The 22,748-nt window shown below is 49.1% G+C and overlaps 1 protein-coding gene across 7 annotated transcripts in view; it reads right to left on the bottom strand.

Moving 5' to 3' along the window:
* Positions 1-9,143: 9,143 nt before the first annotated feature.
* The window catches only part of RPS6KA2 (ribosomal protein S6 kinase A2), a 491,259-nt gene continuing 477,654 nt past the window's right edge, over positions 9,144-22,748 (bottom strand). For all 7 annotated transcript variants that reach the window (XM_050789393.1, XM_050789392.1, XM_050789391.1 and 4 more), the window contains 4 exons: positions 20,038-20,114; positions 18,385-18,502; positions 13,406-13,543; positions 9,144-12,495 (listed from right to left, as the gene is read on the bottom strand). In XM_050789393.1, coding sequence (XP_050645350.1) covers positions 12,370-12,495; positions 13,406-13,543; positions 18,385-18,502; positions 20,038-20,114 — 459 coding nt within the window. In that variant the 3' untranslated portion in view covers positions 9,144-12,369. The remainder of the gene's footprint in view (positions 12,496-13,405; positions 13,544-18,384; positions 18,503-20,037; positions 20,115-22,748) is intronic.

A 22,748-nucleotide genomic window follows, 5' to 3' on the forward strand; every position in this document is an offset into this window, starting at 1 on the left:
GTCATGCAGACACATGATTGGTCAGTGGGGCTGTGACCTCATGGTGAGACTGGAGGGCTTCTCTGTGTCCCTTCATTTTCACAGGTAAGATGTTTCTTTCCTCTGGGTATAGGGAGAGCAGTTCTCCGTCTCCATCTCCTCCTCCTCCTCCTCTGCCTCCTCCTCCTCCTCCTCCGCCTCCTCCTCCTTTCTCCTCCTCCTACTCCTCCGCCTCCTCCTCCTCCTCCTCTTCCTCCTCCGCCTCCTCCTCCTTTCTCCTCCTCCTCCTCCTCCATCTCCTCCTCCTCCTCTTCCTCCTCCCTCCTCCTCCTCCTTTCTCCTTCTCCTTCTTTCTCCTCCTTCTTCTTTCTCCTCCTCCTTCTTTCTCCTCCTCCTTCTTTCTCCTTCTCCTCCTCCTTCTTTCTCCTCCTCCTTTCTCCTTCTTCTTCTTCCTTCTCCTCCTTCTCCTCCTCCTCCTTCTCCTTCCTCCTCTTCCACCTCTTCCTTTCTCTTCTTCCTCCTCTTCCTCCTCCTCTTCCTCCTCTTCTTCTTCCTTTTTTTTTTTTTTTTTTTTTTTGGGAGATGGAGTCTCGCTCTGTCGCCCAGGCTGTAGTGGAGTGGCGCCATCTCAGCTCACTGCAACCTCTGCCTCCCAGGTTCAAGCGATTCTCCTGCCTCAGCCTCCTGAGTAGCTGGGATTATAGGCATGTGCCACCATGCCCGGCTAATTTTTGTATTTTTAGTAGAGATGGGTTTTCACCATGTTGTCCAGGCTGGTCTCGAACTCCTGACCTTGCAATCCGCCTGCCTTGGCCTCCCAAAGTGCTGGGATTACAGGCTTGAGCCACCGTGATTGGCCCAGGGAGAGCACTTCTGAAGTGAGGCTTTTCTGACCTGCTTTGGGGGAAAAGGGCAGGGGAAGGTCAGAGAGAGAGTTTCCTACTTCTGCTGTTTTCTCAAATGCCAAAATCCTGACGCCTTCACCCCATGCCAGAGGGCAGCTCACCCCAAGTCAACCAGAGCAACCTGGCCTTGTTTGTTTCACACACGGGTGCCAGGGAAGACTTTGTTTGAGGAAAGGGTAGTTTGAAAACCACTAATGTTTTGGAGGGATGTGGGAGCTAGATCAGAGGCCTGGGGTTGGGTCACAGCTGTCGCGATGTAACCCTGAGGGCTTACGAACGTCTAGCTTTCATCTAGAATGTTGAGAACAGTCCACTGTAGGGGTGTTGTGAGGACACAATTCATTCTTTTATTATTAATCTTGAGGGTTTGGAAATTAAATGTTGGCTGCTGTTTATATCTAACGCTTTGAGACTTGAGTCTGTGTAATTTTTGACTTCTTTGCATGTTTTCTGGATTTCAGTGAGGGTCTTTTGTAATGAGGCTAGAGTTTATGTTGCTAGTGAAATGTAAGGCTTAAAAATGTGTTTTTAAAAATTTATGTGAAGAGCCTAATGCTGATTTTCAGTTCTTCTTCTTTGTTTAAAACTTTTTCTTCAGATTAAATATTTACCTTTTAAAATGCGTGTGTGTGTGTGTGTGTGTGTGTGTGTGTCTGCGTGCGCGTGCGCGCGTTTAGGTGGACTAAAACACAAACCTGACTGCTGTGGTCTCTAAGTCCACAGTTTTAAAGAGTAAAGACTCTGAGTCTGGAAGCCTGCAGGATTTATTTTATCCCTCTGTGACCCAAGTATCCGGTTCCACGGTCTATGCTGCATCTAGAAGCAGAACCCAGGAAAGCTGAGACTGGGGGATGGACCAGCATCCAGTCCCCCAGGAAAAAATGGGTGTGGATAAAATGACAGGAAAACACTTAAATAGTGTTTAGGCAATGAACTAATTGCCAACAATGTTGCTATTTCTAGGCTAAAACCACAGCTATAGTTTAGAAAATTTGGCTTTCCTGCCTAAGCTCAAGTGTGATAAAACAACACACTGAGGATTATTTCTATGCCAAATGTTTATTTGATGTTTTTTCTCATAATAAAGTGAAAAGCATATCCAAACTGGACAGATGTCACATATAGATACTTTTGATTTCAGTTCCTGAATTATGGCCATTAATGAGGGAATAAATTAAATAAAACTATAAAGGTCATTGGCCTAACTCTTGGAAGATAGGCACTGCCTGTAGCTGAGAAGAGCCAGCAGATTTTAAGAACTGATTTACACTTTGCATTCCTCAGCTGTCCTGATGGGACAGTAGCTTCTCCTCTGCCATGTTCAGTCTTCCTCTGCAGCCCTTATTGCCCTGGGCATGCTATCTATTTTACTCGTTTATTTTTTCTCTCCCCCGTGTTGTGGTTTAAATGCAGTTTTTCACTGCCGAAATACATGTTGAAATTTACTTGCCAGTGTGACAGGGTCAGGAGGTGGGACCTAGTGGGAGGTGTTTGGTCATGGGGGCAGATCTCACATGAATAGATCAACGCCCTCCTGTGGGGCTGGGAGAGTTCTTGCTCTCCCAGTGATGCATTAGTTCCTGCAAGGGCAGCTTCCTTTTCTGCACACACCTGCTCACCCTTCTGCTTCTCTGTCAGGTCTTGACACAACACATGGCCCTCCCAGAAGGGGAGCAGATGCTGGTGCCATGCTCTTGGACTTTCCAGTCACCAGAATTATGCGCTGAATAAATTGTCCTTTCTTTGTAAGTGACCCAGCCTCAGGTATTCTGTTACAGCAACACTAAACGGACTAAGACACCCTGCTAGAAGATTCGCTTCCTGAGATGGCCTTGTTTTATTGTTGCTGAGTCTCTAGTTCCTAGAACAGTGGTGGGCATTAGTAAGTGTTCAGTTAATGTATTTTGAAGTACTGAATTTCTGCTGTGAGGAATAATCTCATTTAGTTTAACTGAATTTCTTAACATCAATTATACAATTATTGATTCACAGTAATCAAATGAAAACATCAAAACAATAATCAAAACATTAAAACAAAACAATAATGAAAATCAAAACAATAATCAATCAAAATATTGATAAACTATGAAAAAAGCTGTCTGGGTGCGGTGGCTCATGCCTGTAATCCCAGCACTCTGGGAAGCCAAGGTGGGCGAATCATGAGGTCAGGAGTTCGAGACCAGCCTGGCCAACATAGTGAAACCCTGTCTTTACTAAAAATATAAAAAATTAGCTGGGCGTAGTGGCGGGTGCCTGTAATCCCAGCTACTGGGGAGGCTGAGGCAGGAGAATTGCTTGAACCCGGGAGTCGGAGGTTGCAGTGAGCTGAGATCGCGCCACTGCATGCCAGCCCTGGTGACATAGTGAGACTCCATCTCAAAACAAAAACAAAAACAAAAAAAAGCAATTATTGATTCAAAATAATGAAATGAAAACCTCGAAACAAAACATCGAAACAAAACAATAATCAAAAATCAAAACAATAATCAATCAAAATATTGATAAATTATGAAAAAAGCTGAAGATGGGTGAGATTTAACATTTAGAAATTATTAGCTTACTGTGTTATTGTGAAGCTCAGATAACGCAATATATGTGGGCATCTTATTTCCAGCTGCTAGAACAGGATTCCACAGACTGGGCAGCTTAAACAGCACTTATTTCTCACAGTTCTGGAGGCTGGAAGTCCGAGATCAAGATGCCCTCATGTTTGGGTCTTGGTGACGGCCCTCCCTCTTGCTGGTTTCACACTGCTGACTGCTAGCTGTGTCTTCACATGGCAGAGAGAACTTCAGTCTCCTTCTCTTCTATTGGGTCACTAATCCCATTCATGAAGATGCCATCCTCATGATCTAATCACTCCTCAAAGGTCCCACCTTCTAATACCATCACTTTGGTGAGGATTTCAATGTACACATCTGGCGGTGGGCACAAACATTCGGTCCATAGCAGGTGGCGTTTCATTGGGCAGGTGCTGTGTTTGGGCGATCCTATCAGAATCACGAAAGGGCCTTGCTAAAATGGTTCTTTCTGTGCCTAGGGCTGCACCTACTGTGAATCAGTAGATAGCCCACAAGGGCATGAGTAGTTAACTCAGTCACTGCGCTTCTTACTATGGATACTGGGGGGCATTCTGTTTTTAGGAGAGACTGGACAAAGAAACTGAGCCAATGCTGAAGTCAAGTGCAGATCTGGAGTTAATTCCAATACTTACAAAACGAATTATAGTTTCAGGTACGTGTCTAGTTTCCAGCTCTGTAAATAACTGGCACAAAGTAGATAATTTAATTTACTGTTATGCTGAAAGACGAACCTGAAAAAAACTCAATGTCGGATGGGTGCCAAATTCAGAATGTGTGAGATTGTCGGGCTCTTGATGATATTGTATAAATTAATGTCTGGCTTGCATTAATTTTTGCATTATTTTATGAAGCTTCATGTTCATAAAATTAAGTGAAAAAAGTATAATGAAACATGACCTAAGAGTCCAGATAAATCTAGAATTGGCCGGGCACGGTGGTTCATGCCTGTAATCCCAGCACTTTGGGAGGCCAGGGCGGGTGGATCACCTGAGGTCAGGAGTTCGAGACCAGCCTGGACAACATGGTGAAACCCCATCTCTACTAAACACAAAAATCAGCCAGACATGGTGGTGGGGACCTGTAATCCCAGCTACTCAGGAGGCTGAGGCAGGAGAATCACTTGAACCTGAGAGGCAGAAGTTGCAGTGAGCCGAGATCGCGCCATTGCACTCCAGCCTGGGGGATAGAGCAAGGCTCCATCTCAAAAAGAAAAAAAAACAAAATATGTAAAATATATATAAATAAATATATGTAAATGTATAATATATATAAATATAGAGAGAGAGAGAAAGAGAGAGAGAGAGAGAATTAACTCCAGATCATTCTATGGCTAAACTCAGAAGCAGAGATTCTCCATAAATAATCTGTTGTACAAACATGTGCTGGGGGTACACTTGCCACCCTTTTAGTCTTTTACACTCTTTCTTCTCTGCACCCCCAGCTCCTCACCTTAAAGGCCCCGCAAGGGTCACCAGGGACCCCTGGCTTGTCTTTGACACAGGTGATTTTGGGCCCTGGGAGTAGCAGAGGTAAAGGCAGCAGGGTCAGTGAACCGGGTTCACACGCTGTCCCTTCGTGGCGCAGCTGAAACCTGAAATCTGCAACCCCAGCGTCTTGGCGGTGGCAGTGCCCATAAATGGTGCTTGGCCCTGCCCTGGCCCCTTATGGTGAAGATCCAGCCTTTCTCCCTCCCACGCTTGCTCCCTGAGCTGGCTCCCCGAGAGAGCTGAGCAGCAGATCACTCCGAACTGATGTGCTCTGAGCCAGCTACCCTCTGATGGTCCTTGCTGGTGACAAACTTGTAATGACAGTGGCAAGTGTGGGCTCCATAAACCTCCTATAATTGACACAACAAGGAGGTTGTCAGGCTCAGGACGGCCCCGGGCCTGGTCTGGGAGTGCTCAGTGTGTCTGGCCCTCCCTGCAGAGTGGTGAAGGGGAGGAGCTCAGCGGACAGACACGGGTGAGACCTGGGGCTGGTGGTGGTGAGTGACAGGGTGGAGGCAGAGTGTGTAGTGGTCCAGCTTGGCATTCTCAGAGCCCATGGTTTTCGAGGTTGGACTCTTCTCATCACACTTGTAGGTAATGAGGTAGAAAGGTAATAAGGTAGAAAAGTAAAGAGGTGGAAAGCACAGGGTTGATTGAAGAGATCGCTGGACACCGCAGGAAGGTCAAGCTAAGATTGTGATGGGGAGAGAGGCAGGGGTTTTCTAGGCTCTCTTCTCTGACTACTCTTGCACCGGGGAGGATGTTGGCACGTGATCTGGAAGACAGAAGGGGGCCTGGAGGAAGAGGGGATTTAAGGGCCTTGGGCAGGTCTGGGCACAGGGACACATGGTTGCCCCCCAGGAGGCCCTTGGCGTCCCACTGTCCATCTCTAGGGATGCTTGACCATCCTTGAAGAGTCTAGGAAACCCCATTAGACTGATCCTGGGTGTCCAGACTGTCCACATTGACGTTTCACCATCCGAGAATGGCCCCCTCGCCTGGAGTCACAGGCTGACATCCACAGACAAATGTGTGCCAGAATATCCCGCTGTTTTCTGCAAGGCAGCGTGTTTTCTGAGTACCCTTTATTTGCAAGCAGGTGCTCAGGTTCCCGCAGTGACGGCCTCTCACACCCACACTGTGGCTGCGCCGGCTACGGAGAGCCCTGGGCAATGCTGAAGTCCACAACCAAAGAGGCTGATGCAAATTGCAGAGAGCACTTGGTGTGCTGGGCCGGGGGAGGCTGTCCCCAGATGACAGCTTCACGTGGCAGGTGTGTAACCGGTCGTCCTCCCTTGGAGAGAGGCACCTTCATCCCTATTAGGCCTAAGCAGGCAGAACTACAGGACAGAGCCAGCTCCAGCACACGTGGCACACAGGGCGGCAGAGCCAGCTCCAGGACCCGTGCCACACAGGGAGGCAGAGCCAGCTCCAGATCTCCAGGGCTATGGGGGTTGCATTCAGATCTACCTGTACAAATGAGAAAGTTATCGTACCTAAAAGGTCATGGGCCAGATACAATGTTAAGAATTTGTTGAGCCCTAAATTTGGGGGAAGCAGTAACTTTCACTCAATGTCACCTGGGGCTGCATTGGAAAGTGGGAGTCAAAGCTCCCTGGCTCCCCCACTTGTTTTCTGCAAATACTGCTAATGTCCCAGATTGGTATTAATCAGGACAAGTAATTAGCTGAATTTTGAGAACAACAACAAATATATATATCTATATATTATATCTATATACTATATATTTCTAATTTATATCTATACCTAGCATATGTACATATAGGTACATATCTGTACCTCCCTCCATGTGAGGATGACAGATCTATACCTATCGTTATACATATGATAGGTGTATGGAGGATTCTTTCAAGTTCTATAAAAATATCTTTATGTCCTCAGATGCATCTGAGACTGAGCATTAAGCTGAGTTTCTCCACAGATAAAGGTGACAGCCCAAGTGTGAGTCTAACCCTCCTCTCCAGGCCTGTCAGTGGATTCTTAGACAACATTCAGTCCAGCATTTGGGGTCCAGCGTTACAACACTGAGCCACCGGGAGGCAAATCTCCACGGGTCTCTTGCCTTTCCGCAGTCTCTAGCTGCTTTGGCTCTGAACTGTCTGTCCAAGGACATTTGTGCAGTAAACAGCCCTGCGAGGCAGAGGCAGCGTCTCTCTGGGGCCAAAGGCAGGCATTTTCCTGTCCACTGTAATCGAGTGTCCCCTTCCAGGACAAAGGGGGTGGGTTTGCCTGCGTCCCTCCATATACAATTGGGGTTTCCTAAGTCAGGGTCCTCATCTGTGACGCAAATTCAACATGTGCAGCAGCACATCCACCTGGGCTGCTCTCCACCACCCCATAAGGCTTAGTGCGCACGGGGCCCTGATGTGTGCGGGGCCCATGCTGTTTGCTGTAGGGTCTCTGATCTGGAAGTCTTGTGTCTTCATCCAGCATCCATGAGCCTGCAAGTAGGGCCAAGCCTCAGAGACTTACTTCAGTCTGGACACCTCGTCTTCCCCAACCAAAAAGACATGTGCGGGTGGACAAGTGTACGCAGAGCTATGCTCAACTACATGTATGTGGCAGGTGGGATAATCCATCTCCCCACCAAAGTCCACATCCTAATCCCTGGAAGCTGTGACAAAGGGGAACTGAGGTTGCCGGTGGAATTCAGGATGCTCATCAGACCACCTTAAAATAGGGAGAGTTTCCCAAATATCCTGGTGGGCCAGTGTGCTCACAGGGCTTAGAATTGGAAGAGGGAGGCAGGAGGGCCGGGCAGAGGAGAGGGTGTGAGAAGAACTCCACCTGCCACTGCTGAATTTGGAGGAGGCGGGAGGGGCCGCGAGCTGCCGAGCACAGATGGCCTCTGGAAGCTGGAAAAGAATCGGATTCTCCCTGAGAGCCTCTGGAAGGAGGCAGCGCTGCCCACATACCGGTTTTAGTTCAGAGAGCCCTGTCTCGGACTTGTGACCTACAGAGCTGTAAGACAATAGTAGATGCTGCTGTTTTATGCGACAGGCTTGTGGGATTTGCTAGGGCAGAAATAGAAAATGGTACATAGAGGATGTAAAAGGTATTTTTTTTCAAATGATGCCTCTGTCAGTAGGCCTTTTGTGGGCACTTCCTGGGTAGAGCAGGAGGCAGGATTTTTTCTATATCTATTGTTTGTCCTGCAGTTTCCTCAGTGGGATCCAGGGCTCCTGCCTACACAGAGAGTCTCATGGATTTCAGCAAGGCTCCCTTCACCCTGCTGGGAGAGCAGCTCAGAAAATCAGGCATTCTACCACAGGAGCAAAGGTGTGTGCGTGTGCATGTGTCTGCACGGTGTTGTGTGTGTGTGTGTGTGTGTGCGCTGCTTGCTGACACAGGCTGGTTAGGAAGGAATTTACCAAATAGGAAGAATAAATTGGGTTGGAGAGCCAAGGACCAACAGTGCAGACTGGCTTTATGTCTGTATTAAAAAGGGATGGGCATGCTGAGACCAGGTGGCGAAGCACAGGAGACACAGTGAGGGCTGTTCCCAGGGCCGTGTGCTGGGCACCTGCTTTGCTGCACAAGATGACCTTCCACTGTCTCCTGCCAGCCCCAGATCCATAACACAGCGGGGCTCCTCTCAGGAGTGCATGCACACACACAGACACACAGGCCCTAATGCACACACACATACATCCATATGTTCACATGTGCTCTCATGCACACTCATTTATGCATGTACACACATGCATGAACTCATACTTCCACATATACACACATAAGTGCCCCCGTGCACACACATGCATATGCATGAACTCACCCACCCACACACGTGCACACACGTAAGCATACATGTGTACACACGCATGAACTCACCCACCTACACACACGTGTGCACACATACAGACATAAGTACACACACGTGCACATACATAGGCGTGAGCTCACCCACCTACACATGCACACATGTGCACATACACATGTGTACATGCACGCATATGCATGAGCTCACCCACCTGCACACGCTCACGCACAGGGCTCTGAGGTGGAGTGGTCACGATGCTGCTTCACCTCCCCATGAGGGGTCACATGGTAGTGGCAGAGGTGGTCATGGCCTGAAGCCAGCGGGAGGGGCCAGAGGAGTGGGGAGCTATCCAGACTGTTATTGGTAACAACACAGAAAGTCCAAAGGTTATTGTTAGGCTAGAAAAAGATTACACTTCATAAAACCATGTTTATTCAAAAAAATCTATTCAGAAAGTCTGGAAAGCGTAATAAATATCTGTACAGTGGCCACCCATCTCAAACATGAATTACAAAGCAGGAACATAAAAATGATGTGTAAACATAACTGCTGAGCCAGTGAACAAAGTGCTGAGTCAGGAGCGAGGCAGAGAAGCGTGCTCAGTAGAACGACACAGACGCTGCAGCCTCCATCCTCAGCCCCTCAAGCTGCGCTGGAGTCCACCTGCCGCCCTCTCCGCACTGCTCAGGGACCGGCAGCGTCCTTCTCCGTTCTCGAATTTGCATGACGCTTAGAAAGGTAGGAGGCAGCAAAACCGTGTCAGAAATGAACGGAGTGCAAATCAAACTTTGCCATGTGCTTGAGAGAATCAGTAAAGCATTAGGTAAAAATCCCAAGTGCAGCTTTAGGATAACGCCATTTAATGAACAATACTGGCTAACATTAAGTACTATTACCACTTTAAAATTCAAACAATCTTCCAAACATCAATACATACACAGTTAGTTTAAAAATCACAGACAAATCGGACTTGAGGGTAAAAGTGAAATCCTCACCTCTTGCCCATGTTTGACTTTGGGGTGGAATTCAGCAAAGCTCTCCCACTGCAGATTGGGAGAATCAGGTATTTCTCCCACACAGGGGGCTGCCAGGGAAGGAGGACCCTATAGGGTGGCCAGCAAGGGGCCACTCGCGGTAGGTCAGGAAGCCTGAGATCTAGGGTTCAGTGTGCGTATTAAGTTCTGTGATTTTCATGACCCGGGGGCGGGGGTGGTGGTTATGAGATGATCTGTGTGAGCAAGGAGAGCCAATTAACCTTTGGGGAGGTCTATGTCATTTGTGCAAATCATACAGAGCATTTCATTTGACGTGGAGGTGCGCTGAGCTGGTAAAATGCGAATTCTAAGAACACCTTCATTTACATGTCGACTGCTGCTTGAAAGCAGTCACCTGCTATTTCACTAAGGGTTTTGAAAGCTTAGTTTAACATATGATACCATAGCTTCTTTAGGCTGACTTTTGTGGAAGGATTTCCAGTATGACTTTGTTCTGCATATGGGAGGGAAAGTAGAGGTATTTCATAGACCCTCGGCAGAGCAGGGCCAAACCAGTGTTCTCCTCCGCTGATGCACATCAAATATATGTAAGGACAGAGTTCGCTGTGATGGGGAGTCTCGTCGGTCCCTTTGGCATTCTTAGAGTTCAGAAGCTAAGTCTGTACAAACCGGGATGACTGAAAAAGACCACGAGCTCTTCTGCGTAGCAAGCAGAAGAGGTGATGACTTTCGTTCATTTCTGGGAGGAGAAATTCTGTGACCTAAGGATTATCCACTTTTTCCTAAGGTTCTAAAAAGAAATGAAATAATTAAGACCTAAACAGCAAATTCATCATGGTGGAAGTAACTCCAGCCTTGGGAAAAAGCATCTTCTATGGAGAAAAGGTGAGGAATGCCCTGTGGGCACTATGGAAACAGGTATTCAGTCCGACTTGCTCCTTTTATGTTTTGTGATTCTCTAAGAAAAAAAAAAAATCTTCATGGATTAAAGCTTCTGAAACAAGTTTGTATTTTAAGGTCTGAAAACAATCAGACCAAGCTAAGGAGTTATTTTTCAGAACGCAGCACATTTGTTTGTTTGTTTGTTTTGTTTTGTTTTTAGTTGGGTACTAGAATCGAGATGGAGGGAGAACAAATCCCAACACAGTAACATTTTCTTAGGGAAAACCTGGCTGTGGCCAGCGGAGGCCTCCTGAAGCTCCGCTTGCTGCAGACACCGGCTCTTCAGTGATGCAGGGTGAGGGGGTGAGTGGCGCCCCCTCCCACCCAGTCCACTTGCTGGGTACCCTGGCTTGGCGGCCGCCGGGGAGCATCTTCAACACCCTTACGGGAGAATGAAGGACCCTTGTGTTCCCTCTGCGGGCTGGACTGGGCGTCAAGCCTCCTGCCCGGAACCTCTCACTCGATTTTACTCAATGAAGGAGAGCACAGCATGGCCTAAATGCCCCACACCCACCCTGTGTGCACACCCCAGGGAATACGGATCTGTGTGAAAACAGATCTGTGCAACAGAGACACAAAACGCAACACAAAGCCACAGCATCTACAAAGTGCATCGCTCCTGTCCACGCTGATCTCCGCTGCCCTCCGACCTGTGCCCCTGCCCCTTAGTCTGCTGGGTGGGGCCTGTGTCTCCCTCTAGCCTCCAGTTGGACTGAGAAGGACTGGGTGGGACGCCACAGAGCTCCATTTCTCAAATTCACAGTTTCTCCGTAGACCAGAAAAATCGAAGTGAACACAGCAGAACCACGGCTTTGGGTGAGCACACAGGAAGCTGACACAGGGCTGAGAAGGCGTGAGAACCCACAGCTCCCTGCAAAGCCTCCAGGTAGCTGTGTGACCAGTGGAGCTGGGGACCAAGGGCAGCCCAGTGTGCTTGGCCCCCGGGGGAAAGCCAAGACTGGAGGTGGACACAGGCTCCTCCGGGAGGCGCCCCCTTCCATCCGTGGTGACACGGAAAGGCAAAGATCCAGCCCACCTTGCTGTCGCCTGGGCTCTTACTCCTCCTTTGAATTTGGGACAGAGGATAGGATGGGCTACCCAGCACCTCAGGCAAAAACTGAAGGGCGAGGAGGAAACGGCTCTTTGGATTATTTTGGGCAGAACCAGGCGTCTCCCCCTGGACGCCACAGTGCCAACCCCCTCATCCAGCCCGTGGGGAGCCCCAGGATACCAGGTCACCCCAGTCCTCTAGGGCCCTGCAACCACCGACGGCTGAGCCTTTGCACTGCCACTTTCCCACCGGGTACCCGGGACGTCGGCATCGCGAGTCTGACTAAACCGACCGGCTTCATAATTGGAACACAGATCTCTTGGCAGAAATAGAAGCCGTGATATGAGAAGACCCGTGGGTTCTGAAAGAAGCCCCCGGCCTCGCACGGGCACGTGAGGTGAAGGGGCGCATTTGGTTTTGCTTGGGAGAAAAGAGAGCGGGCGGCGAGGCTGGCGCAGTGAGGCTTGGAGAAGCCCCCGGGTCAGGACCCTCTCCGGGGTTGAAAAAGAAAACACGGACACGGCGAGGGCGGGCGCCGCCTCCCTGCTGGACTTGTGGTCACTCTGGGTGCCAGATGGGCTCCGAGGCCGGGGTCTGTGAGCCCACGAGGATGCTGGCGGGGGACGCTGGGGCCAGGGTCCCACCTGCTACAACCGCGTGGACGTGAGTCTCTTCATGCCTCTGCGCTGAGCCAGGTTGGACGACAGCACGGGCTCCAGCCGCGGGGCCTGAGGTGCTCTGTTTAGAGCAAAGTAGGTGGCGGCCATCGCGCCCTGCAAAACAGAGGACAAGGGTGAGAGCCGTGGTGCCTCACTCCGGGGGTGGAGCCGGAGCCCGGGGCCTCCATGGGCCTCAGCTGCCCCCAGGCAATGTGGGGGAAATCGGAGCTTCCCCAGGGTCCCTGGAGCATGGGGTACTGTGAGCCCGCCACAGGGGGCCAGCACCTGTGGGCCCCAGGAGACAGGGGCTTCTCATTCCTGCACCTGGCCCCCGCCCCGTGCCACCCTCACACTGTGCTTGTGCCTTGGGGGAAAATTTTTTAGACTCTTGTGGAGCCCCCAAGCTGAGGTCGCGTGATCCCCTGCATTCTGACAGTGAGGCCAGGTCTGTTTTGGGGCTTGCTGGGTCCTAGGACACACGCACAGCAAATGCCAGGGCCTGTCAACCTGGACTTTGGCCACTGTTGAGGAGTCTGGACTCATCTGGAGGAACAGGCATATCCTGGAGTGAATCCCAGTTCTCAGCATGGATCTGGAGGGGACTGCTCCTAACTGGGTCATGCCTAGTCCTGCTGGGGTGGGACGGTCTATACTTCTCAGAAGAGGAGTCCCACCCAGAGGATGGGGTGCCTGAGAGGCAACTGCTGCCTGAATGTAAGTCACTTATGAAGTGGGGACTTTTTTGCACGTGTGGCCTAGAATGGAGGCTTTGAACTTGAGTGGAACAGCCACACCAGCTGCCACCACGTCCGCAGAGATTGCCACCTAATCAGAGAGGCGCGCTGTGCGTGACCGCGCATGTCTGGTGAAGTACGTGAAGGTGAGTGGGCCGGCGGTGCAGTTTGGGGCTGCTATGGGCTCTTTCTCTGCACTCCCTGGTTTCTTCAGAGTAATTGCAAGGTGTCAGGTTCTTTTCTGGGTTTCCCATTCCCACCACTGTGTCCACACTGTTGCCTGCTGGTACCTTCACCAGGTGCACGTCCTGTCGGCTGAGCTGGTTTTGGGACAGGTACTCTCTGTTGACCACCCAGGGGTGTTTGAGCACTTGCATCGCTGTCAGGCGCTGATGAGGGTCCACGTGGAGCATCTTGGACACGACGTCCTGCCAGGGAAGGGCACGAGAGTGCGGGGGATGTTTGGATCATCTGTGCTGGGTCAGAGCCTCCCCAGCAGAACTTCTTCTCTCCGTCTACAGCAACACCCAACCACTATGCTATGCGAGTGTGGGTCTTTCTTTGCATTTTGGGGTCAAGTGTTCACTTTCAGGTTTAGAAGTATGTCAATGGTTTTTAGCTTTAAGTATCAGCAAACTTAGAAGTTCACTGAAGGTTTATCTTTTATTAAATTTTTCACGTCTAAAAGGAAGTTAAATGTGGAAATGTTAGACGATGCATGTAAATCGATGAAACACTGTTTCTTGTAACAATGATATCTTTCCAAAGGGAGAAGCTGAAATAATAAATATTCCACAGGTAGAAATCAACTCATCATGATGCACATACTTACATTTTTTATCAGGACTACCCACAGATATTTACTACAAATAATCACAAACTGTAACATCTACAATCTGGAGCTATCAGATATGTCCAATGGGTTCATGTGCAATAAAGGTCTTTTTCTATTTCATTGTAAAGTCATAGCAGTAAAAACCTCTAAAACGAGATTCCACGTGTGTACACACACACACACACAATACAGTGCACATTCTACTACAGTGAATTACATTTGCGGAGTACTTGGTGACAGTGTGAATTACATTTGCAGACACACCTGATGCTTCTGCTGTAATCACCATAATCATCCTTGAGGTAAATGGGGCAAATATTACTTTTCCTAATTTGCAGATGAAGACATCACTGCCCGAGGAAGATCCAAGATGAGAATCCATCTTCTATCCACTAGCCTACTCTCCTTCCTTAGTGTTCCCACCCCATATGAAGAGGTCATAAAATGAATTAGAATGTGGTTGGGCGCGGTGGCTCACGCCTGTAATCCCAGCACTTTCGGAGGCCGAGGTGGGTGGATCACTTGAGGTCAGGAGTTTGAGACCAGCCTGGCCAACATGGTGAAACCCATCTCTACTAAAAATACAAAAATTAGCTGGGTGTGGTGGCAGGCGCCTATAATCCCAGCTACTTGGGAGGCTGAGGCAGGAGAATCACTTGAGTCCAAGAGGCAGAGGTTGGAGTGAGCTGAGATTGCACCATTGCACTCCAGCGTGGGCTACATTGCAAGAGTCCATCTCGGAAAAAAAAAGAAAAAGAAAAAGAAAAAAAAAAAGAATGCATATAGAATGTGAAGTGGAATTACTCATTAGAATTTTTGGTCATGAAACAACTAAGAAATACTATGCACAATAACAATATCCTTTTTATACAGAAAAATCTAACGCCTTTTGATATTTGATAACATTAACCTTGGTAATTTCTTGCAACAAATATCTCCTAGAAGTATGAGTGTTGTCATTTTCAGGTGTAAAAAACAAAAGCAAAGAGTGCTTTATTAACTCTTCTTTCATTATCTTATAGTCAAGACACTGAGAGAAGCAGTATTTTTACTCTATACCTGTAGGATGTGGAGAAAGACATACTAATCTGTAGCTTTGCTGGTGTTTGGAGGACTGGAGGTTCTGTTGTGTGCTAAGTAAGAGAAAGGAAGAGGCACGGGGAAAAAACAGGGGTGGGATGTGCTGATGGCAGGGACTGGTGGTGAGGGACAGGAAGGGCTGGCGAAGTCCTGTGAGGCGGCAGAGACTTCTGCCTGCAGCAGTGATCTTGACAATGTGCCTTTGTCCTTGACTCTGCTCCTTTCCCAACACCTTCTCCCTGCTCCCACACCAGCTTCCAAGATGGCCTTCCAGACAAACCACCAGCACCCACGACCTAGTCTGAGGCTCTATTTTGGGAACCAGAACTAAGACAAGTCCTACACTCATTTAAGAAAAAGTGAGGGTGTGGAAAGGAGCACTTGGACTGTCAGGGTCTGACATCTGGGATATGCTCACTAAATGCCAGCTGCCATCACCTCTGCCATCATTTCCACAATCACCCTCACCATCCTTCCTCCATCACCCCCACCCTCACCCTCACCCTCACCCTCATCTTCACCATCACCTCCACCATCATCACCATCCTTCCTCCCTCACCCCCACCACTACCCTCACCATCATCTTCACCATCACCTCCACCATCATCACCACATCACCATCCTTCCTCCATCACCCCCCCCACCACCACCCTCACCCTCATCTTCACCATCACCTCCACCATCATCCTCACCATCCTTCCTCCCACACCCCCACCATCACCCTCACCCTCACCTTCACCACCACCTCCACCATGATCACCACATCACCATGCTCACCATCATCTTCACCATCACCTCCACCATCATCCTCACCATCCTTCCTCCCACACCCCCACCATCACCCTCATCTTCACCACCACCTCCACCATGATCACCACATCACCATCATCTTCACCATCACCTCCATCATCCTCCTCACCATCCTTCCTCCATCACCCCCACCACCACCCTCACCATCATCTTCACCACCACCTCCACCATGATCCTCACCATCCTTCCTCCATCACCCCCACCACCACCCTCACCATCACCCCACCATCATCCTCACCATCATCCTCACCATCACCTGCACAGTCACCTTCACCATCCTTCCTCCATCACCTCCACCACCACCCTCGCCATCCTTCCTCCATCACCCCCACCATCAGCCTCACCATCATCTTCATCACCTCCTCTACCATCATCCTCACCATCCTTCCTCCATCACCCTCACCATTACCCTCACCATCATCTGCACAATCACCCTCACCATCATCTTCACCACCTCCATCATCACCCTCGCCATCCTACCTCCATCACCCCCACCATCACCCTCACCATCACCTTCACCATCACTGTCACCATTATCTTCACCACTACTTCCATCACCCTAGCCATCCTTCCTCCATCACCTCCACCATCACCGTCGCCATCATCTTCACCACCACCTCCAACATCACCCTCACCATTTTTATCCGTCACCTCCACTATCACCCTTGCGATCCCTCCTTCATCACCTCTACCATCACCCTCCACCATCACTTGCCATGCTTCCCCATCACCTCCACCATCATCTCTACCATTACCTTCCATTATCTCCACCATCACCTCCACTATCGTCTGTGCCATTACCCTCACCATCATCCCCATCACCTCCACCATTACCTCCACAATCACTACCATCACCTCTCACTATCATCTCCCACCACTCCCACCATCACCTCCATGATCACCACCACCTCTGCCACCACTTTTGTCATCCCTTCATCACCTCCATCATTTCCCACTGTCACCTCCACAATGATCACCTCCACCATCACTGCTGCCACCTCTGCCACCACTTTTGCCATCCATCATTGCTCCCACCATTACCTCCACCATCATCTCCACCATCATCACCTCCACCATCACCTCCATGATCACTCCTGCCACTATCTCCACCATGATTTCCACAATTATCCCCTCCACCATGCCTTCACCACCACCTCCATCATCACTGTCGCCACCACTGCCACCACTTCTGCCATCCCTACACCATCACCTCCATCATCATTCCCGCCATTACCTCCACCATCATCTCCACAATCGTCACCTCCACCTTGACTGCATGAAGTTGCACTGAGATGACAACAGCAGAATTGGAATCAGAGCCCCTGACTCCTTCTCTTCCAGCCCTTTTACATGAACACTGGAAACAGCTGTTGGTGCTGCTTACCAGTGGCTGGATTATGATTTACTATTGGATTAGATAGGAATTTGATGATGCCAAGTAAAAAACCGCCTGATGGTCAAAGGAAATAAGGCAGGTTATAAACTGTGTGGACTGCAGACAAGGCCAAACTCCAAGTATTTTACAAGAATAGAAGTACATCTCTGAACCACAGCTCTACTTGGTTGGTTTATGAACATGCAGGGCAATCATTCTGCAATATTGCTAAAAGCGTGGTGGTTAAATTTATGTGTCAACATGGCTGGGTTATGTTACCCAGTCTAGATGTTGCTGTGAAGGTTTTTTTCAGATGTGGTTAACACTTAAGTCAGTCGACTTTGAGTAAAGCAGTTACCCTCCACAATGTGGGTCAGCCTCATCCAGTCAGTGGAAGGCCTCCTTAGGAAAAAGACTGTGCTCCCCTGAGGAGGAGGGAGTTCTGTGGCAGACGGCCTGTGCTGGGCAACTGCCCCATCCGTTCCTCCCTGGGGCTCCAGCCTGCCGGCTGCCCTGCAGTCACAGACTTCCCCGTCCCCACAGTCACGTGAGCCAATTTCTTACAAATAAATCTCTCTCTCTCTCCACACACACACACACACACACACACACACACACACGCGCGCGTTCTTTTTCTTTGGAGAACCCTGTATAACATACCAAGACACTAGAAAATGTGAACATGCTAAAAATGTTTTTGGAAATAATGTTTTTAGATGAAAGGCTTAAAAGATGCCGAGGATAAGGCCAGGCGTGGTGGCTCACACCTGTAATCCCAGCACTTTGGGAGGCCGAGGTGGGTGGATCACTTGAGGTCAGGAGTTCGAGACCAGCCTGGCCAACATGGTGAAACCCAGTCTCTACTAAAAATACAAAAAAGTTAGCCGGGTATGGTTGCACACAGCTGTCGTCCCAGCTACTTGGGAGGTTGAGACAGGAGAATTACTTGAACCCAGGAGGCGGAAGCTGCAGTGAGCCGAGATTGTGCCACTGCACTCCAGCCTAGGTAAGACAGAGTGAGACTCCATTTCAAGAAAAAAAAAAAAAAAAGATGCTGAGAATAAAATACCTACACTACTTATATAAAACCTATCCACTGGCTTCCTCAGAAATAATATGGCTGTTTCAGAATCTGAATATTTAAAAGCGACGCTGGGACATGTACTCACTTTGGCTGCGTCAGATATGGAGTCCCAGTTTCCCCCAGAAAGGGCATACTTCCCACTGCCGATCCGCGCCAAAATCTCCTCAGGGGTATCGTCTGGCCCATTTGCAAAAGGGGTAAATCTGTATAATTAGACAATTTGTGGTAATGAGCTTCCATTTTACAACCTAAAATAAAGTTTTCAAGTTGCTATCACCCCTCGGCTGTTAAAAAGAACAGCGCTTTGCTTCCCCCTCCTCTGCTCTGCAGCCAGGATTCACGGGAAAGCGGAACTCGGAACTTACCTCTTAACACTATGCCCGTTTTCCTTCCTTAGCCATTGGGTGGCTAGAGGTTGATGGGAAAGTGGGAGAGCCCTGTGAGACCTGTGCTGTATCCCCTCTGGACCCAGGTAAACTGGGACGGGGTGGCCTAGTGAGCTGCCTGGTGCCATGGTTTCCATGGTGACGGTGTAGCATCATGCAAGAGAGCCTGAGACGTGGAGTCTGAAAGACCCATGGTGGATGTGTTACCAACTCTGTGTTCTTTGACAAGTTAACTTTTTGAGTCTCCATTGCAAATGCAGAGCGTATGCACGAATACACATACATGCTTGGTGCAGCCCTGACCGTATTCCAACGTGTGGGAGGTATTCCTGGTGTCCCACCTTCACACACACCCACACACTCCTAGAAAAGGAAGGATATGTGTGCTGCCAGCGCTTCCTCTAGTGGGAAAGTTTGTGATCTAGTTTTCCATATAGGCAAAGTGAGTATTAGAAGCATCACAAAATAACCTGACTGTGGCATTGGTAAGAAACTGAGGTTTCTTCCTTTGCTACTGCAGTCCTCGGTGTGCGGCTTCAGGCACCTGATTTACTCTTCTGCTGTGGACACTACCTATTGATGAAATACGTGAAAAGCAGGCCGAGCTCATTCATTCTCAAGGGGGCATTCAGGCCATTTTGCTAGAGCAAACAGGATTGGATGGTCTAGGGTTCTTTTCTTTTCTTTTTGCCTCCAAGTATTTAATAAACGTAATAGGAACCAGCGGATCTTGTAGGATCCTAGACCTTCCTGCCTAGAAGCAGCCACGGTGTGTCCTCTTCTCACTCAGGGGAGAGGGAAGGGAGGCCGGTACAGGTTCAAGTGTTTAGCCCAGAGTCATGGCTAATGGCGAGTGGGGCTCAGAGGGAAGTTAGCTGTCTGGATGGCAGGCCCAGGCCACTTTTTGTAACACCACGTGTCTCACCACAATGAACCGGCCCATGCATGACTCACAACCACGAAAGCCAGGTACAGACACTGTTTGACCCTGAAGCTGCTATGGATGCTTCTGGTTTAAGAGGATGTCTGGAAGGCACATCTGTTGCTACCATTTAAGACAGTGGCAGGGTCAGCAGAGAGAATGGGGACTATGCTGGCAAAATGTTGGATGTTTTGTTCATGAGCTGAGTTTAAAGAAAATGTGTGGCTACATTTCTTGCTCTTGTCCAGTTGTCCTGAGGGGCTAAGGAAGTCTGCGAGTGTTCACTCAGGGTCTGGGAGTGTTTGCATACGCATTGGGTTTGCCCACATGTGCACACTAGGACGGGGCTGGCCCTGGTCCCCTAACAGACCAGTCACTGAGGCTGCTGCCCCGTGTCTCCTCCTGACACCTATTTGAGGCGACTGCTTACCCTGCCAGCATGGTGTACAACAGGATTCCCAAACTCCAGATGTCACATGCCGCATCGTAGCCTTGACGCTTCAGGACCTAGGAGGGAACGACAGGACACCGGCATGCCCTTCACGAAGGACATTCAGGTTGACAGCACATTTCTCCAGCGGCATCCTATGCCAGCAAGCTGGGGACTAGGAGGAGGACAGTGCTGTGTCTTCGGTGTGACCACTGTTTCTTAATGCAAAGCCAACCCTAAGGTACTGCAGTGGGACTCCTCCCAGGACAGCCACATGGTGAACCAGTGCTCTTGCCAGACACATGACAGACAGGCTAAAAAGGAGGGCCTTAATTTTTAAGGCAGAAGGATTTTTCTGTTATGGCGAAATACGTATAACATAAAATTGACCATCAAAGCCCTTTCTAGGTGCAGTTTAGTAGCATTAAGCTTATTCACATCATGGTGCCAACACCACCACCATCCATCCATAGAGCATTTTCACCTTCCCAAACTGAAACTGTCCCCATTAAACAACAATTCCCTGTCCCCCAGCTCCTAACACCTACCCTTCTACTTTCCATCTGTATGAATCTGACTCCTCTAGGGACCTCATATGAGTAGAATCATGCAATGTTTGTCTTTCTGTGACTGGCTAATATCACTTAGTAACACCCGTGTGGTTTCTACCTTTCAGCTGTTGTGAATAGTGCTGCTGTGAACATGGGTGGACACATGTCTGTCTGAGTTCCTGCCTTCAAGTCTTTTGGGTGTATACCCAGAAGTTCCATTCCGGGCTACATGATAATGTTTAATTTTTCTGAAGAACTGTTAAAGCAGCAAAACTTGTATGCATGCTAGGATTACATACTTCAGTAGAGGGCAATCCTCTGAGATAGTTACAGTTGAGTTACAACAAAGGAAGCCGCATCAGTGCTCATGGATTACTGCAGATGATTGGATTTAGCATTAAATATTGAGTCGGGAGAGCTCGGCTCAATTTCCATAGAGATGAGAGCGAGGAGCCTGTCCTTTCCTCTCTGTATTGCTGCCACCGTGTGCGAGCCTGCACCATGGAGGGGACCAGCCAGCACGTGCTGAATGAATGTGGTGCTCATGGTGCAAGCCTCACTTCCTAATCCATCAGCTGGGCAGCCTTCAGCAGTCACTTACACACACGGAGCTTGTGCTTTCTGAATCTGCGAAACATGGTTAATAGATTATACCCTGCCTACTTCGTATGGTGGATGAGAGTAAAAGTAAAAAAAAAAAGTTGGTAAAAGTGCTTTGTAAATGGCAAAGGAGTACCACAACCTAGGGCATTCTGTAATCAATAAAATCAATATTGTGGGAGACCAGAATATGCTACCCCAAAATATGCTGCATAGGCGTGAGGGGCGCTGAGCTGAAGATACCTAAGAAGAAGCAGATGCAGGAGCGCTCTGTGTCTTCCATTTGTCTAAAATCAGGACATGGATTAAGACAAAAGGTACCAACCCCCCACCAGAGAGGACAAAGGCTTTCCCTAGGGACAGCTTTGGACCCATGTGGTCCCATATAGAACCAGCCTCCATCGGCCAGCCCTGTACCTCCCCAAGCTGCAGTCCCTGGAGACCCAAAGCCCTCTTCCTTTGTCTTGCCAGGTCTCTAAAAATTCTCTGTTCTTTGTTGAAGATGTCATGTAGGCTGGACTCAAAGCCACCTCTGTCAGAACGACTCATTCCCTGGGCATCTCCCATGCAAACATCAGAAGATGTGTTAGTAAACTTCTTTTTCTCTTGTTAATCCGTCTTTTGTCACAGGGGTCTGGTCCAGCTAAGAACTTATGAGGGATGAGGAAAATGTGATTTTCCTCCCCTGTAATATTACCAATATTAATGTTGATTAAGTAAGGCAAGAACAGAGACTTATAACCTGGTTCCTTTTTTTTTTTTTTAATTTTTATTTTTTGAGACGGAGTCCTGCTCTTTCAACCAGGCTGGAGTGCAGTGGCGTGATCTTGACTCACTGCAACCTCCGCCTCCTGGGTTCAAGCGATTCTCCGGCCTCAGCCTCCCGAGTAGCTGGGACTATGGGCACACACCACCACACCTGGCTAATTTTTGTATTTTTAGTAGAGACTGGGTTTCACCATGTTGGCTAGGCTGGTCTCCAACTCCTGACCTCAGGTGATCCACCTGCCTCAGCCTCCCAAAGTGTTGGGATTATAGGCATGAGCCACCACACCCAGCCAAACCTGGTTATTTTTAAAGGGGCCACAGGTTGCTCACGTGTCTGGATAACCCCTGCATAACCTAAAACAGCCTCTCAGCCCAGCCCCTGGCTGCACGTCCATTCATGTCTCAGCATGCAGCAGCATCTTTACCATGCACCAGTGGCCCTGGGTGACCTCTCAAATAGCTCCAAGACCCCCACGAGATGCCAGGCGCCTCAGGCCTGGCTGCTCGCTTGACGCCCCTCCCACCAGAGCAGCTCTGGTCCGGTTCCATCAAGAACCGGCGGGATCCACACAGACTCTGAAGTCTGCCTTCCTTCCCAGTTCCCTCCTCCCCCATCCCACCGGCAGCATCAGCCACCGCCCTTCCCTTCCTCTTTTTACCACCGGATCAGATTCCGTGGCTTTTCTCAAAGGCAAGAAATTGGGCTTAGCTTTATAAATACATCCTTGACTTCAGAACCTAATGGAACTTGTTCCTGGGAAACGTGAAAAGAGAGAGAAGTTCACCGGGTGC

Source organism: Macaca thibetana, chromosome 4 (assembly GCF_024542745.1).
Source record: "Macaca thibetana thibetana isolate TM-01 chromosome 4, ASM2454274v1, whole genome shotgun sequence".
Lineage (NCBI taxonomy): Eukaryota > Metazoa > Chordata > Mammalia > Primates > Cercopithecidae > Macaca > Macaca thibetana.